The sequence below is a fragment of the Tympanuchus pallidicinctus genome, unplaced genomic scaffold, assembly GCF_026119805.1.
Source record: "Tympanuchus pallidicinctus isolate F22 unplaced genomic scaffold, pur_lepc_1.0 scaffold1, whole genome shotgun sequence".
In the NCBI taxonomy this organism is placed as follows: Eukaryota; Metazoa; Chordata; class Aves; order Galliformes; family Phasianidae; genus Tympanuchus; species Tympanuchus pallidicinctus.
The window spans coordinates 76315421-76330677 of NW_026294618.1; the positions used below are offsets into that span (position 1 = coordinate 76315421).

At 40.2% G+C, this 15257-nt stretch overlaps 2 protein-coding genes across 5 annotated transcripts in view; one reads left to right on the forward strand and one right to left on the reverse strand.

Moving 5' to 3' along the window:
* The window catches only part of PRKD3 (protein kinase D3), a 43844-nt gene extending 36431 nt beyond the window's left edge, over positions 1-7413 (forward strand). For all 4 annotated transcript variants that reach the window (XM_052699798.1, XM_052699817.1, XM_052699808.1 and 1 more), the window contains exons 14-19: positions 1875-1981; positions 2592-2753; positions 3189-3287; positions 3485-3752; positions 4687-4772; positions 5555-7413. In XM_052699798.1, the coding sequence (XP_052555758.1) occupies positions 1875-1981; positions 2592-2753; positions 3189-3287; positions 3485-3752; positions 4687-4772; positions 5555-5728 (896 nt within the window). In that variant the 3' untranslated portion in view covers positions 5729-7413. The remainder of the gene's footprint in view (positions 1-1874; positions 1982-2591; positions 2754-3188; positions 3288-3484; positions 3753-4686; positions 4773-5554) is intronic.
* Positions 7414-9392: 1979 nt separating this feature from the next.
* On the reverse strand, positions 9393-15230 carry NDUFAF7 (NADH:ubiquinone oxidoreductase complex assembly factor 7). The gene is made up of 9 exons (XM_052699898.1): positions 14963-15230; positions 14817-14891; positions 13995-14105; positions 12848-13058; positions 12263-12321; positions 11461-11574; positions 10530-10673; positions 10094-10267; positions 9393-9702 (listed from the first exon to the last, which is right to left on the reverse strand). Exons 1-9 carry the CDS (start codon positions 15200-15202, stop codon positions 9490-9492), a joined length of 1341 nt encoding a protein of 446 aa, XP_052555858.1. The 5' UTR covers positions 15203-15230; the 3' UTR covers positions 9393-9489.
* Between the last annotated feature and the right edge of the window lie 27 nt (positions 15231-15257).

The window sequence follows — 15257 nt, forward strand, 5'->3', positions numbered from 1 at the left end:
AGCTCAGTGTGTTGTTAGTTTGATGCTTTTGTTTTATGTTATCTGCAACCTTGTGTTTGTTTCTCGGTTTTCTTATGGTATTTCTTTGACACTTCAACATAATTAGATGTTAATTGGAGCTAGAGACATTTTCCCTAACTACTTTAGGGTTTTATTTAAACCATAGCCAGGAGCTGTGATTCCTAACATCTTGCCTAAAAATTGCTGATTTGCAACAGAAAAAAGAGACAAAGCTTCACTGATCTCTTGAGACTTGTGGCTTTATGCTTTTGCCTTTGTATAGTTTGTTTTCCGTAGGACTAATGTAATTTTAAAAAACATTTCTTTTCCAATTGCTAGTTCTGTTTGGCAACCTTGTTTAACTCTTTTGGACCTTGAGTGATTCCACTGTCTTACCTCTTCCAGTGGACGTAAGCCTGATTTTGAGCCTTTATTCATGAGGATCTTTAAGGCAAGCACACTGGTTGCTCCATGCAGCCTTCAAAAGCAATTCTCTGCCTTAACTTAAGCCATGGCCAGCAGCTCTGACTGCAGAGCAGCAGGTGAGGCTGTCAGGGTTAGTAGTGAGCTGTAGCTGGGCTCTCCATAGCCCTGTCTCTAGCTGTGATAGCAGGTAGAATCCTTTGTGTTGCTCTTTGTGCTGTAGCTGTATGTGTGTCATCCCTTCTTCTAAAATAGCTTCCAGACCTTACGTGGAGCAGATAATTACTTTCTTTTTCTTTGGCTTGGACTCACTTTATCTGTGTTAGTTTAATATTAAATGTTCTAAATTATCCAAGTCCTTTGGTGTGTCCTCCCATTAAGCTCTCTGATTCGAGTGTGAGAGAAAACAGTTTTAGAAGTTACAGGAAACCTGGGTGAGCTACCCACGTAGCTCTTGAAATGTCCTGTGTATGCAGGATGCTTCTCACTTAGCTGCTGCAGGTTACAGCAAGGTTTAATACTGGCATCATCAGCCCTATTTTTTTTTTTTTTTTCTTTCCTAAATTAGAAACTTCTAGGGCTGATGGGTGTTATGGCACATAGTTCCTCCAGACTATACTTCTGCAGACTATTAGTTATAACTTTCTGAGCACATGGAGCCCATAAAAGTATCTGCTGAAACCACTGGAGAAAATGTTGTTTATCCTCCTTCACATTTGTCTTGAATGCTGTTCTGTTTGTTAGTTTCTCTCTTGTGGTGTTTTTTGTATGTTTTTTATACAAGAAGAGAGGCAAGATTCTGAAGTAGGTAACACTTGCTAACATAGAAGTTCTTTGCACAAGGCAAAACACCTAATACTTCTAACATAGAATCATAGAATCATTTGAGTTGGAAGGGGCCCCTGTATGCCATCTAGTCCAACTTCCCTGCAGTGAGGAGGAACACCTACAGCTACAAAAGGTTGCCCAGAGCCTGCTCCAGTTTGATCCTGAATATCTCCAAGGATGTGCTGGACATGCTCCAACAGGTCCACATCTCTCCTGTACTGAGATCATCTGGAATGCAGAGCAGAGGGGCAGGTCCCTTGACCTGCTGGCCATGCTTCTTTTAATGCAGGCTGGGATACGGTTGGCTTTCTGGGCAATGAGGGCACACTGCTGGCTCATGTCCAGCTTCCCATCCATCAGTAGTGGATCCACAAGTCCTTTTCAGCAGGGCTAATGTCAACATGCTTATCTAAGCAAATGATTTAAACTTACCTACAGCCCTCCTATTGAGGTTGGTCACTTCTGGTTACTCATATACCAACTGCAGTTTTAAATACAAATAGAGTGATATTGTAGATTTGTATAGAATATAACTGTTTCTCCAAAAAGAGATTTCTGCTGTAGTTTTCTATAGCTATGAATTGCTTGTACCTCTTGATGTTTGATGTTGACTTTCTGTTCAGGGAAACATAGGAAGACCGGAAGAGATGTAGCTATCAAAGTTATTGACAAGATGAGGTTTCCAACTAAGCAGGAAAGTCAGCTTCGTAACGAAGTTGCCATTCTCCAGGTACAAAATTATTTTTGTATCATGTCTGAGTTTTCTTCATATAAGCCATTGATAACATTGCGTAATGTCTGTAAGTGCTCTGTATTGATTTCTAAATCTGCACATGTGATTTTTGAGTCTTTTTGTAGGAAGGAATCTTGTAAGTAGGGAATTGCCAAGCGTTTGATAGTGTTGATAACTTGAGGGTAGTATCTGCTGCAATAGGACATGCACCAAGGAGCTGTACTTTGGTCCCATGTCTCCCTCAGCCAGCTGGAAATTGTAGTATTTTAGGTTGTCCCTCATTACTGGCTCCCCTGTCTGAATGGTGATTTTGCATGTTCTGTACTCAAGTTACTGAGTGTATCAACTGTAAAATAATTATAGATAATCTGTGCTAAAAAAAGCCTTAATAGTGATAGTTTGTGTATTTCATGGATTATTGTATAGTTTGTGTATTTCATGGATTATTGTGTATGTTTCAAACTAATTTCTTGCCTCTGACATGTTTGTTTTTCATTTCTAACTTTCTGTTTAACTACTCTTTGATTTGTGCTACAATATTGCTGTGTAATTCAGAATATTTCATGCTGTTTTATTTTAGTGATGTACTTCTGCTACTTTGTTTTAGAATTTGCATCACCCTGGGATTGTGAACCTGGAATGTATGTTTGAAACCCCGGAACGGGTCTTTGTTGTGATGGAAAAGCTGCATGGTGACATGCTAGAGATGATTCTTTCCAGTGAGAAAAGTCGACTTCCAGAACGAATAACTAAGTTCATGGTCACTCAGGTTAGCATTCAGTCTCCCTCCTTGAGAGGAAAGGCTAGAGTTGTCTTTCATAGTTATGTGAGAATGGAGTCTGGAGAAGGATTTCCTGTGTGTGAGACAGCACAAGGAGTTGTGCATCGAATGGCAGTTGAAAAAACATGGAAATAAATTGGAATATTTTTCTGATCCTATTTCACAAGGATTAACATTATGGATATCCAAAGATGTACATCAAAACTCTAAATGTTCAAAACGGTGGAGTTAAAATAAACAAATAAAAGAAAAGAAAAGGTCATCACAAAACCATTGGTTCCAGCCTATTGACTGGAAAAGTAATGCTTGTATATATTAACTCTTCAAGGCTACACTGAAATGAATTTTATACTGCTTTCTGTATGGATTTTGATGCTTTTCATCTATTTAAATAGTTACGAAAATTTTCTTTTGTTTCTATAGATACTTGTTGCTTTGAGGAATTTACACTTCAAGAATATTGTGCACTGTGATTTAAAACCAGAAAATGTACTACTAGCATCAGCAGAGCCATTCCCTCAAGTAAGTGAAGACTAAGAAATACTCATTTCCTCACTTTGTGGTTTTTGGTGTTTTGGTGTTTTTTTGGTCTCCGTTTTGGTGCATACAGTATTTAAACGATGACAGGAATAGAACCGAGTAGCACCCTGGTTTTGCTCAGTAGCACATTTAGGAGATCAGCCAGAGATTTCTCAGCTTAAAATGCATTTCTTTTGCAGGTGAAGCTGTGTGATTTTGGCTTTGCACGTATCATTGGTGAAAAATCCTTCAGGCGCTCTGTGGTGGGGACACCTGCTTATCTTGCCCCTGAAGTGCTCAGGAGTAAAGGTTACAACCGCTCCCTAGACATGTGGTCTGTTGGAGTTATTGTCTATGTGAGCCTTAGTGGTACATTCCCATTTAACGAAGATGAGGATATAAATGATCAGATTCAAAATGCAGCATTTATGTACCCACCAAATCCTTGGAAGGAAATCTCCAGTGAAGGTAAAGAAGTGAATTTGCTTTATTAGAACATCTTTAAGCACAGATAGTGCATCCAAGTGCCTAAACCACAAGGTTCACTGAGAGATCAGTGCCAAAATCTTGAGTAGTTTGGGTTTTGTATGCCAGAATTGCTAAATGTGAGCTGGCATAGACATGGGAAAGGTGAAATGTTAAATACAGTGTCTTGGATCGTTTTCAGAAAAGAAGGAGCCAGAAGATTTAGTGGGGGAAAATCTGATGTAATGACTTGATTGCATTCATAAGGAGTGGGATAAACAACCCCAAATTCCTCACATATCCCAATGAAAAGTTAGATCTTGCCTGAGTATTTGCTGAACACTGATGTCATAAAACATACTTTGTCTAAACTATGATATAATTACAGAAATGATTCAAAGTTGAATATAGAATTTTGTTTTGTACATTAATAAGGAAAGCAAAACCTGGATCTGTATTATTCAGATCTGAACAATCTGGAAATTTATGAGGATGGTCTTCAGAACTTTCTAATGCCAACTTTGTTAATCATATAAACATGACTATATGATCACACAAACATGATTATATGATTAACACACAGGTAGGTGTGAAAGGACACCTCATAAATCACACAAATAGTGGAAGTACCTTTGTCATGTTGGAACACAGGACTATGCTCAAGCTTTATTTAAACACTTCTGAGAATTACTGAAATTTTAACAGGTAATATAATAAAGCTTTTATTGTTTCTGTCAAAGGAAAAAAAAAAACAACCAAACATCCCCATGCCTATTTTGTAGCCTAGTTTAACATAAGCAAAGCTACGTATAAAATTCAGGGGCTTGATTCACTTTAGAAGAGTTCAGTAGTGTATGCACAACTCACTTTCACTGCAGCATGCAAAAGATGTAATTAATATTTAAACAATGTATTTTCTTCTGTTTCTCATTGTTAGCCATTGATTTAATAAACAATTTGCTTCAAGTCAAGATGAGGAAACGTTTCAGTGTTGACAAATCTCTTAGTCACCCGTGGTTGCAGGTAAAATGATGTGTCTTCATCCCTATGCTTGTAATGGACAAATAACAATTGTTTGTATGAAATCCTTCACAAGCTTAGTAAAACTACTAGTAATGCTTGTGAAGAAACACTCATGGAGTATTTCTGGTTTTGGCTTAGTGTTTAACGTGCTTCATTACTCTGCCCATTTCTTTATGGCTCTCATTCCACAGGAAACATTGTTCATTCCTCTCCCCTTCCTTCTTATTCACATGATGCTAACACAGAGTTCCACTTTTCTGTCGCTTCTGAATAGAGGCAGTGATGAATGCACGGAGTCTCAATGAGAACAGTGCAGACACACAGTGTTCAGTGCTAAAGATGGCTCACAAACTAGGGGGTGCTGTAGTTTGTAGCCATTTTAGAAGAGAACTGTTTGAAATAGAATGTAGTAAGTAACTTAAAAGACATTGTACAACTTAGAAGACATTAAGGGGAAAATCCAATTAAATAAACAGTACAAACAGTACTGCAACTAGTATCACTTTATGTATGTATAGATATGAATAGTAGTACAACTAGTTTTATAATAAAACTCTCTTATCTGTCTTCTAGCAGTTTTCATGATTTCTAATGCTACAGCCTTGGGAACTAGCCTACTTAATTTGGAACCCTTCTTTTTTTGTTGTACTCTGTTTTTAAACAGTTCCTGTTGGTTTTATCTTGTTGTTATTTATATTAAAAGAGACAAATTGCCGAATTTATCTTTGGAAATATAAGGCTGCTGTTTCTTGAACTGCTTCATGAACTCTTCTCCTCCTTAGGATTATCAGACTTGGCTTGACCTCAGAGAGTTTGAAACACGCATTGGAGAGCGTTACATTACCCACGAGAGCGATGATGCACGCTGGAAGGAACATGCGTATGAACACAACCTTGAATACCCCCAGCATTTTATTATGGCTCCGAATCCAGATGACATGGAAGAGGACCCTTGATTTACTCGTATTGCTAAACTGCAGCAAAGGCCGACACTCCAGACCGAAATTGAAGATAAGTTTTGGAACAATTGTCGCTCTTTCTGAATGCTTTACATGTAGTTCAGCATACGGAGCCTCAGAGGATCCTGTGTTGACGTGGGAATAGACTGTCATCTGACAAGCTTTCCTCCAGCTCTGACCTAAACTATGAATGGCTATTGGACAGTGGGATAAGCCCGCTGGGTAACGCTGCACCCAGTTGTATGGCTGCAAAGCCATTACTGAAGTGTGATGTGTACAGATGGAATGCTTTGCATTTTTCAAGGTTTTCTTTTCTTTCTTTTTTTTTTTTTTTTTGTAGCCTACACAGTAAGAATTTTGTAATGATTTTCTAATCCCTATTTATCCCTATTTACTAGGCCATAGAGGACTGTTTTTTGTTACTTAGATACATCTCCTGTTTCTTAGGCTGTGCATTGTGAAGAGATTGTAAAAGGAAATCCGTGCAGAATACCTTAGGTAATAGAAAAACATGGCAGTTGAAGGTTGAATATGGCTTCATAGGTGAAGGAGTAATTTGCTGCTCTTAAGACAGTTGGGTATGTCTGTCTTTGCCCTAACTGAACTTTTTCCAGATACCAAAAAAGAAAGAAAAAACATGCAACTTCTTACATTCCTCTTGAAACGCTGGCTGACAATCTGAAAAGACAGTCAGAGCTGTGCTCACCCTATATTTTGTCTGGTAAAACAGAGCAATAAGCCACAGTATTGTGTTGCTCCACAAGGCTGGTGCGTGTCACTGATACACACCAAAGGCATTTTGCCTTAAAACTACATCAGTAGTGCAGAGAGCACACAAGACTTGATGTAGCTTATCCTTTCTCTCTGGAAAAAGTTTATAGCAGAAAGATGTGGAAAAATAGGGAAAAACACATGCAGCTTTCCTCTGTTTTTTGGAATAATGACGTGTTTAAATTTTCTAGTATTTTTCTAATTTTTTAAGGTTCCCTCAACTAACATCAGGAATAGTTTGTAGCTTGCTAGCTTGTATCTTAATTCTGATACGTACTTGGGTATGACAAAATCACCTGTTGCTTCCACCAGGGCAGCCAGATTGGAAGAGAAAGGGTTTTGCCTTCCTTGCAACCTTTACCTGCAGCCTCTTCTGTCCCTGTTGTGCTCAGAACTGTTTTGAGCTGAATGGAGAGTCCAAAACCACCCCCTAATTCAGTTTTTTTTGCAGATGCCCCAGTTGGATTCCCAGCTACTTACTGGACTTTGGCACAAAAGAGGAAGCAGTAATATTCTGTGGAAATGATTCCCTAGGAGCATAGTTAAAACTGACTGTATTTCAGGGAAGTTTGAGACCTTGAGTGCTAAACGCAGATGGAAGAGGGTGTTTTTTCTCCTCACCTATTAAAAAAAGTGGAAGAAAAAGATTTCCTTTTGTGTGGATCAGCTGCGTTGTGCTGCTGGAAGATGCTGGGTGGCTCTACATGTCTTTGATATGCCAAGCTACTTAAGTGCAACTGAAAATACCTTAATACTTACATAGACTTGAACTGCAAAGCTGGGGGGTGCTTTGAAGTAGGTCCTTTCTCTCCTACAAATTTCTTTTTGTGTATGTAGAGATATATTTCTTTCTTTTTTTTTTTTTTTCCCCTCTTAGTGTTGTTCAGGTAAGGAAAGAGGTGAGCAGATGTCTCCAAAGCTGTTAGATAATCACAGAATTTTACCAAGTTGTTTTGGTGCTGGGAGCTGCTTGCAGTGACAGTAAACTGGTAATAAGGTCAGTGGCAGCTGCAGAAGTATATATGGGGGCAGTCTTGAGTCCTGAACATCCCTTTACTTTTCCAGTTGCCCTTGGTATAACTGTTGTTGTTCTACAGGTATCTAAGTAAATTAAAGTACACCTAACTTTGCAGAAAAATCTTGATTGAATCTGCACAACAGTTTGCTACAGCCACCAGTAGGCAGAGTATTTCTGCCCTTCCTACCATCATGCATCCTTTCTTGTAGCACATTATTCTCAGGTTTGTGCAGAGATGAGCCTGATGGGAGTCTGTGCCACTCCTGCACTGAGGGAGATCATTCTTTCACTTTTATGCTGTCAAAGCAGTGTAAAGGAGTCTGAAAGGGGCAGAATTTGGCCCTTAACCTTGCCCTCCTGCTTTGGTGAAGTTTTGGGACTGATTCTTCTCCAAGAGGTGCTGTTGTTTTAATCTTTGGAAACAGAACAATCACCATGAAGTTGGTAGTCTAGTATTGGCTCAGGCTTGGCAAGGGAAGCAATCTTTCTTCCCCCCCTCCCACCCCCCAACTTTCACCACCCAACAGACCAAGTTTCAGTGAAGCCATTGCTATTTTCCATTCCAACTGTAATAATATAAATACAGTCTGGTTTTAAGCTTTGGATTTTAAACTTGAGTTGTCACTGTCTATTTTTTTTGTTTGTTTGTTTGTTTGTTTCAAGGGAGAAAAGAAGCCAGCTTGGTCGCTTGAAAAGCACAACACACAAGAGAGGAAGGGGTTACAGTAAGAAATAAGGCCTGACTGATGTCTCTCCCCATGAAGTCTGCTTTGTGCTGCATTAAAAAAAAATTATATTAACTATTTATTCTTAACTTGTATTAAAAAGAATGCTGTTAGCCTTTGGAGTGGTTTGCCTGATAATACATGCACACATACAGACTTATGGGGCCTGACAATAGAAGCCACAAGCTGGTAGCTGAGGAACCAAAAAAAAATCAGACATGCATTATAAGTAAACTTTTTTCGTTGAGTAGCAAAAATAGCTGAATTTCTTTATTCCCTTTTTTCTACCCTTACTGCAAACTTTGACAGCAGTAGGTTATAGTGTTTAATATCCTTACCCCTAGATGAATTAAGTTGCATTCAATATTGCTATGATGATGCTAGAAAAAAAGCTCATGTAAAATTTTATAGCCTCAAATGGACACTGTCAAGTACTTTTATATTTTTATACATCCAATTGTTTGTAAATATCCTCTGATAAGCTTGAAAATAAAATTTATTTCCCTATCAGACTTGTTCCTTGTATTTACATGAACTCTTTCTCCTGTAAACTTTTCTTAGAAGTTTCTTCATACTTTTTTGTTGGCATTAGATATACTCTGTGGTGGGAATTCTGGTAGCAGTTGCTTTCTGACAAATAACTTCTTTGCATGCTTCCTATTACCATTCTTATAAAAACTTCAAAGACGTCAAGGCATGTTGTTTTGAGTAAGTACCTCAGCTGCGTGCAGCTGACGTCTATCAGATCTTGTTTGTCACTGACAAGTTTTAACTTGATTCCTCCACACAGTATTACTCTCAGCTCTGTAGTAAGACCCCTGAAACACTGTTTATTCTCAGCTCAGTGTGCACTGATTTCTGTGTATGCAGTTCCTGATATCTACGCATGTGGTTTAAGTAGGTCAGTCAGTAAGAGCACTGTGTTGCACTACATGTGCTCTGAAAGCACTCTCTTTCAAAACATGCCTAGGCTTTGGAATGTGGGTTGGTCTGAGAAAGGTTGGTAAGAGGAAATTTGCTGGAAAAAATGTGACACTTCATCTTCCTTCAGTTTAAAGATAAATCAAAATGTTTAGTTGTTACCTTACTGCTTACTATTGCAAAACATTTAGTCCATGAAAATATAAAATGCACAGGACTTGATTGCTTTAACCTTAATTTTTTTTTTTATTTAATAGGTTGCTGCTGAAAGTTACCACTGGTACACATCTCGGTACAGTCATTGAAATTATTTGTGACTGAACTTACTTCAGTGAGAGTTCACCAAATCCAGCAACAGGTGGTAGGGGAGACTTGGATTGTGGATTATCGTTGTTGGTAGGACGTACAACTCTGTGATGAGGCAGTAAGGCAAAAAAATGAAAACAGTCTCCCATTTTCTTAGGGTTCATCAACATATCGAAGCTGTGGAGCAATTGCTCATGAGTTGCTGAGTCGCGTGAATTCTGCAGGAGCACCTAAAAAGAAAAAGAAGGGAGGCTGTAACCTTTCCTGCTTCCCTATACAATCCCTCAGACCTGCCCTTGTATCCTTCCATCTATCCTAGTGTAACAGTCTCATAATGTTCAATAGAACAGATGAGCACTGGTGGAACTCGCACAGTAAGTACATACCAAAATATGGCAGGAGTATAATGAGTTCACTTTGAGGTCTCCAAAGTAATATATATCTTATATATATATATAAGGGAGGTAACTTTATGCTACTTCACACCAACAGGTCATTCTTAACAACTTTTAATAAGAATCTGATTGTAAAGCAGCTCTCTTGCTGCTTGAGAATGCTGCCAGTGGATGAGGAGTGTGCAATATTCTGCAAACACTGCTGTACCTGCAAACACTGCTGTACCTGCAACCGGAGCTCAATCCCCATGTTTTTTAAAAACTCCCGTTGTCTTATGGGGCCCAAAGTTGCTGTTCTTCCCTCTGCCATCTTTCGAAGATAACTGAAATCAACATCTGCTGTCAAGTCTGCTGTACCTGGGGCTTTCAGTACATCGTGAAGTTTGTGATTCCGGAAACCCTGAAAAATTAAATTGCAAGATTACACTCAGTTGTATTCCTGGCTGTCAAAGATGTAAGTGTAGCAGGGGCTGAAGTTATGCTTCCTACCAGAGAGAAACCCCGAAAAGTACTGATTAAATGAGAACTCAATTACACCATTTTACAGCTGTGGCAATAGTAGAGTTTTCTGTCCAACTAATTTTTTTTTTGCACAGAACTTAATGATCCAAGGGAAAAAGAAAAGATAACTGAGTATTTTAGCATAGTATTTCTGGACATACCCGGAACGTGTCAGTCTTGGTTCCATCATGACCATAATCAGCAATCAGTGCAGCCCCACCATCCTTTTCTATACGACAAGCAAGCCTCTGGATGAGGACGCCAGCCTCAGGACATACTTCCACATGATCTCGTGTTTCTTCAGGCTAGTGCAGAGTTCAAAGACCAAAATACCTGTATTAGCAAAAAGTACAGGGCAGGAGTATTCCACACATGTCTTGTTGGGACTTATCACTGGGCACAGAGATACAGGGGCACAGTCCAGGCTACCTATAACTTGAGCTAGTTTTTGCTAATGGTCTCTTTCAATTAGAGTTTTCCAAGTTCTCAATTTCTTTCATCTCCTGTACAGCCTACTCATTGGAATGAGGCTTTGTAACAAATGAGAATACTTGCATAGAGTGGAACTGTGTTACTGTGGTAACAAAAATTAGAAATGACACTTCAGCCACGCATACACTTCAGAAAAACCTTTGTGTAAAATCTTGCAGTTGGTTTTAATCTCAATTAGTTTAAGAATCCAGTGAATTTTAGAGAGAAGAAGTCTTAGACACCTGCCATTAAAGGTCAGTATGGCACGTATACCCATTGACTACGTACAGAGGAGCCTGAGAGCCTGGCTTAGGTTATCAGCCAGTTTGAGAGGGTGATGTGACAAACACAACATAGAACTGTTTGTTGCTTGCTGCATCCATAAAACATTTAAGCCCCGATTCTGCTAAACTTGATGTACCTGTTTATTGTTGTGCTACACTTTCAAAGCACACAATGTTTAATGCTGGTGGAAGCTTTGTAAAGAAAGAACTGTAAGCTGTGCTTAGTCACTGATGGATGGAGAGGCATCATCTTCCTGCCAAAGTAACTGAGAGGCAGTATGTGACTTTCACGAGACAGTAATGACCTAATTACAAACTCTGACAGGTGTAACCTTACCTGAATAAAGTTTTCTGTTGCAGGGGTCCTGGATGGTGACAGGACAAAGCGCAGCTGGTCAGGGACTTCTGGATCTATATCAACCAACACTTCATGCCAGCCTTTCTCTGTTCTCTGTTTAATTAACCCACAGTACTCATTTTACACTCTAAAAATAGGTATGCAGTATCTTGTTTTGTTGACTGAACTACACTGCCAAGCATTTTTCAAAAGTTCTAATTAAGTACATAATGTGCTATTAATTTACTTGTTAAAAGTTACTTGTTGCTAATTGATTTCAGTAACTGCCTTTGAAAAAGCATGTGATAAAAATTAGTAGATTTGATAAGTACAGGTTGAATTAAAAGGAATAAATGGTGCCACTGAGAACAATTCTTTTGACAATTCATTGTTTAACTTACTAAAATAAAATTGTTCTAGCAATAATTTTTCATAAATATTCTGAAACTGAATCTCATCTGGACTTCATTTTGCTATTCACATTGCCAGTAGTGGTACACACAATAATGCTGAACTGGAAACCTTACTCATGTTGTGTAAGAAATGAGGGGGGGAAAAAAAAAAAAAAAGACTTGTCTAAGCAAAAAGAAGTCTTTAGATTTCTAAAGTTTTTCTTCATGCAGGAACAATTACTAACTTGACAGCTGCCAGGTGAATTAAAGCTTTATTTGTCCAAGCTTATTTAGAAACATTTCATCACCACAGCCAATGCATGTGTCTGGTTTGGTACCATCACTCTATTCTTCTCCAAAGAGAAAAGATCATTAAGCATACGGTCCCATTTATCATATTCTTGCTATACCTGAAACTTATGTATTGGCAGGGCATCCAGAAACTCATGTGCTAAGTAAAAACTGTAACCTGGAGGAAGGTTAAAAAAAAAAATCAAACATTATATTAAATCATTAATGCTTTTGTAGCAGTTTCTAATGGAAAATTAAAATTATTATTATTTTTTAAACTTCTAAAGCATTGTTAGTTAATGGCTCTGAAATAATTATTATTCCCAGCTTGGATACATTAAAGGCAACATTTCTACAGCTAGCTATAGTTTCCAGTGCATGGTTTTTGTTGTTTTTTTGTTTTGTTTTGTTTTTTTTTTTTTTGTTTTAAGATCTGTATCTCATGAAAGGACTATTACAGTTCCTGTGCCTTTATTTAGGCAAAAACAATAAATGGTTTCTAAGGTGAAGAAAAATTTGGAATATATGAAATTGGGTAGCTATCCCAAACTGAAGTTACGATTCTCATTAATAAGCTTAAGCACCTGCCTTGGATTCATACATACTAGCTCCTAATTCTTGCATGACTTCTTTCTTTTACCCACAAGGAAGGAGAGCAGAGCTGCCCTCGGTTATTGCTGTAACAGGATGTTCAAGCCCCTTACCTTGCGGTACGTCCTGAATGTCTCTGTACCAGTAAATGGGAATTCCAGTCTTGCTAATGCCTTTCATGTATGCAGATTTGTTCTCAGGGTTTGACTGCACCTTTCCTCCTGTCAGCATCTCTGCTTGGATCGCACTGAGTTTAGGACTCACTTCTACCAGATGAATAGAGACATCACATTTACTAAGTACAGAGGCAAGTTGGTTGAAGACCTGCAAAGGCAGAGAAGTTCTATAAGGTACAGTCATATTCTGTATACCTTCGAGAGCGAAGAATGAACGTGATGTGATTAAGGGTTAAGGATAAGACTGAGTTAGCTTTCATTCACTAAGACAGTCTCAGTTAAGACAACTGCATTTTGCTTCTCTAGAAGGAAAATAGAATAACAGAATATAATAAAAGCTGCTACAGTTCTAACAAAGTTGGAGGACTATAACATATAATAATAAGGACATGAAATGTTAGTCACTTTAAACCTCCTACTCTTTTAAACTAACTTTTCTAATATCTGTAGAGCGCTTAGCACTGAAAGAAAAACAGCTCTGTTTTCCCAAACAGCATAAGCAAAACATGTTCAGTATTACATATTTCCCTGTGCAGATTTTTATCATTAACACATAAATCTGAAACTTCTGAGATACTAAATCCCATTATCAGTGTGTTTTTGAATTATTAGTGTGTTAATTACTTGATAACCATGCTCCAGTATAAGAATAAGGAGGGTTAACTCAAGCAATAAACCCAGCAAGCCCCAGAAGACCCAGGGGAATCCAACACAGATTCATTCCTGCATTCTTGTCCTCTCTGCTCCCTGCTGTTGCAGGCACGGAGGCCTCACATTTATGCAAGCCTGGATAATGTATTTTTATAAATAAGCTGTCATGGAATATTCCTGCCTTCCCTGTCAAGCAGCGTTTGTGTGGTTACATGTGTGCCTGCACTGTCCTGCTGTCCATACAGAAGCCTGGGCCCTTCTCTAAACATACAGACATGCACGTTTTAGTTAGTCAATGCTGCAAATCTTGATTGCAGTGATGTGGCTACTTAAGAACATTAAACTCCAACAGCAGAACCACACTTCTTCAGATCACTGTGCAGCCAGTGAATAAGGCCAGAATTAGGGAGCATTAAAGTTAGCTTTCACCTACCCGCAGTATATCGTCTGTGAGGGTGCCCGTCCCTGGGCCCAGTTCCACCAGCTGGAACGCATTCTGCTTACCCATGGCCATCCACTCACTAACGTACCATATTCCTATTAACTGATAGAAACAACACAAAGAGATACACGTGAACTCCAGAATCTGTGGGAAGTGACACCTGCCTTCTGCCTGCTAATAGCTAAGAGTGGTAATACGTTATCTCAGAACTTACAGATGGTGTTCCAAGCTATAAACCAGAAAGGGCTTCCCAGTCTCCTGCAAAAACAAGCCACTCTCCTAGCCAAGTCCTCTTTCATAGAATCAGAGACTCATTAAGGTTGAAAAGACTGTGAAAATCATCTAGTCCAGCCACCGACCCATCCTCACGTCCCTCAGTGCCACATCCACTGTCTTTGAACACCTTCCATGGATGGTGATTTCCCCCACCTCCCTTTTTTTTCCTAATATCCAACCTGAACCTCCCCTGGCACAACTTAAGGCCACCACCTCTTATCCTATTGCTGTTACCCATAAGAAGAGGCCGACCTCACCTCACCACAACCTCCTTTCAGGCTGCTGTAGTTCTCTCCTGAATGTCCTCGTCTCCAGACTGAACCACCCCAGTTCTCTCAGCCGTGCCGAACTAACATCAGCGTTCCAGATCCCTCACACCTTCGCTGCCCTTCCCTCAGGGCCCCAATGTGCTTTTTGACCCAAAACTCAGCACGGCACTGGAGACGCAGCCTCAAATCTTTTGGGCGGACGCCTTCCAACGGAACGAAACCTAAACCTCACTGAGCGGGAAAGCGGGACACGGGGACGGCGCGTCACCTCTCCAAATATCTGGCTGATCTCCGGCGAGGTGATGAAGTCCTCTCCGACGCCGCCCCGCCGCGTGTAGTAGCCCTGCGAGGGGGAGGAGATGAGCAACGAAGGGCCGCGGCGCTCGGTTCGGCCCCCGCCCGGCCCCGCCGCACCTGCCCGGGGTTGGTGAGCGCTTCCCGCATGTACTCCGCCACCGTCACCGGCCCGGTGGCGCGCAACTTCAGCAGCAGATGCCGCAGCACTCCGCCGCTCCCCGCCGCCTCCTCCTGGCCCCCCTTGCACGAACGGAGCCGCGTCGCCAACGGAGCCAGGAGAGAGGAGAGGAGCCAACGGCGGCCGGCGAGGCGCGGGGCCGCGGCCAGGAGCGCACGGCACGCCTGCGGCGGCGGCATGATGGGCTGCGGCACCGCCGGCCGCTCCTCCGCGCCGGAAGCGGGCGCTGCGCCT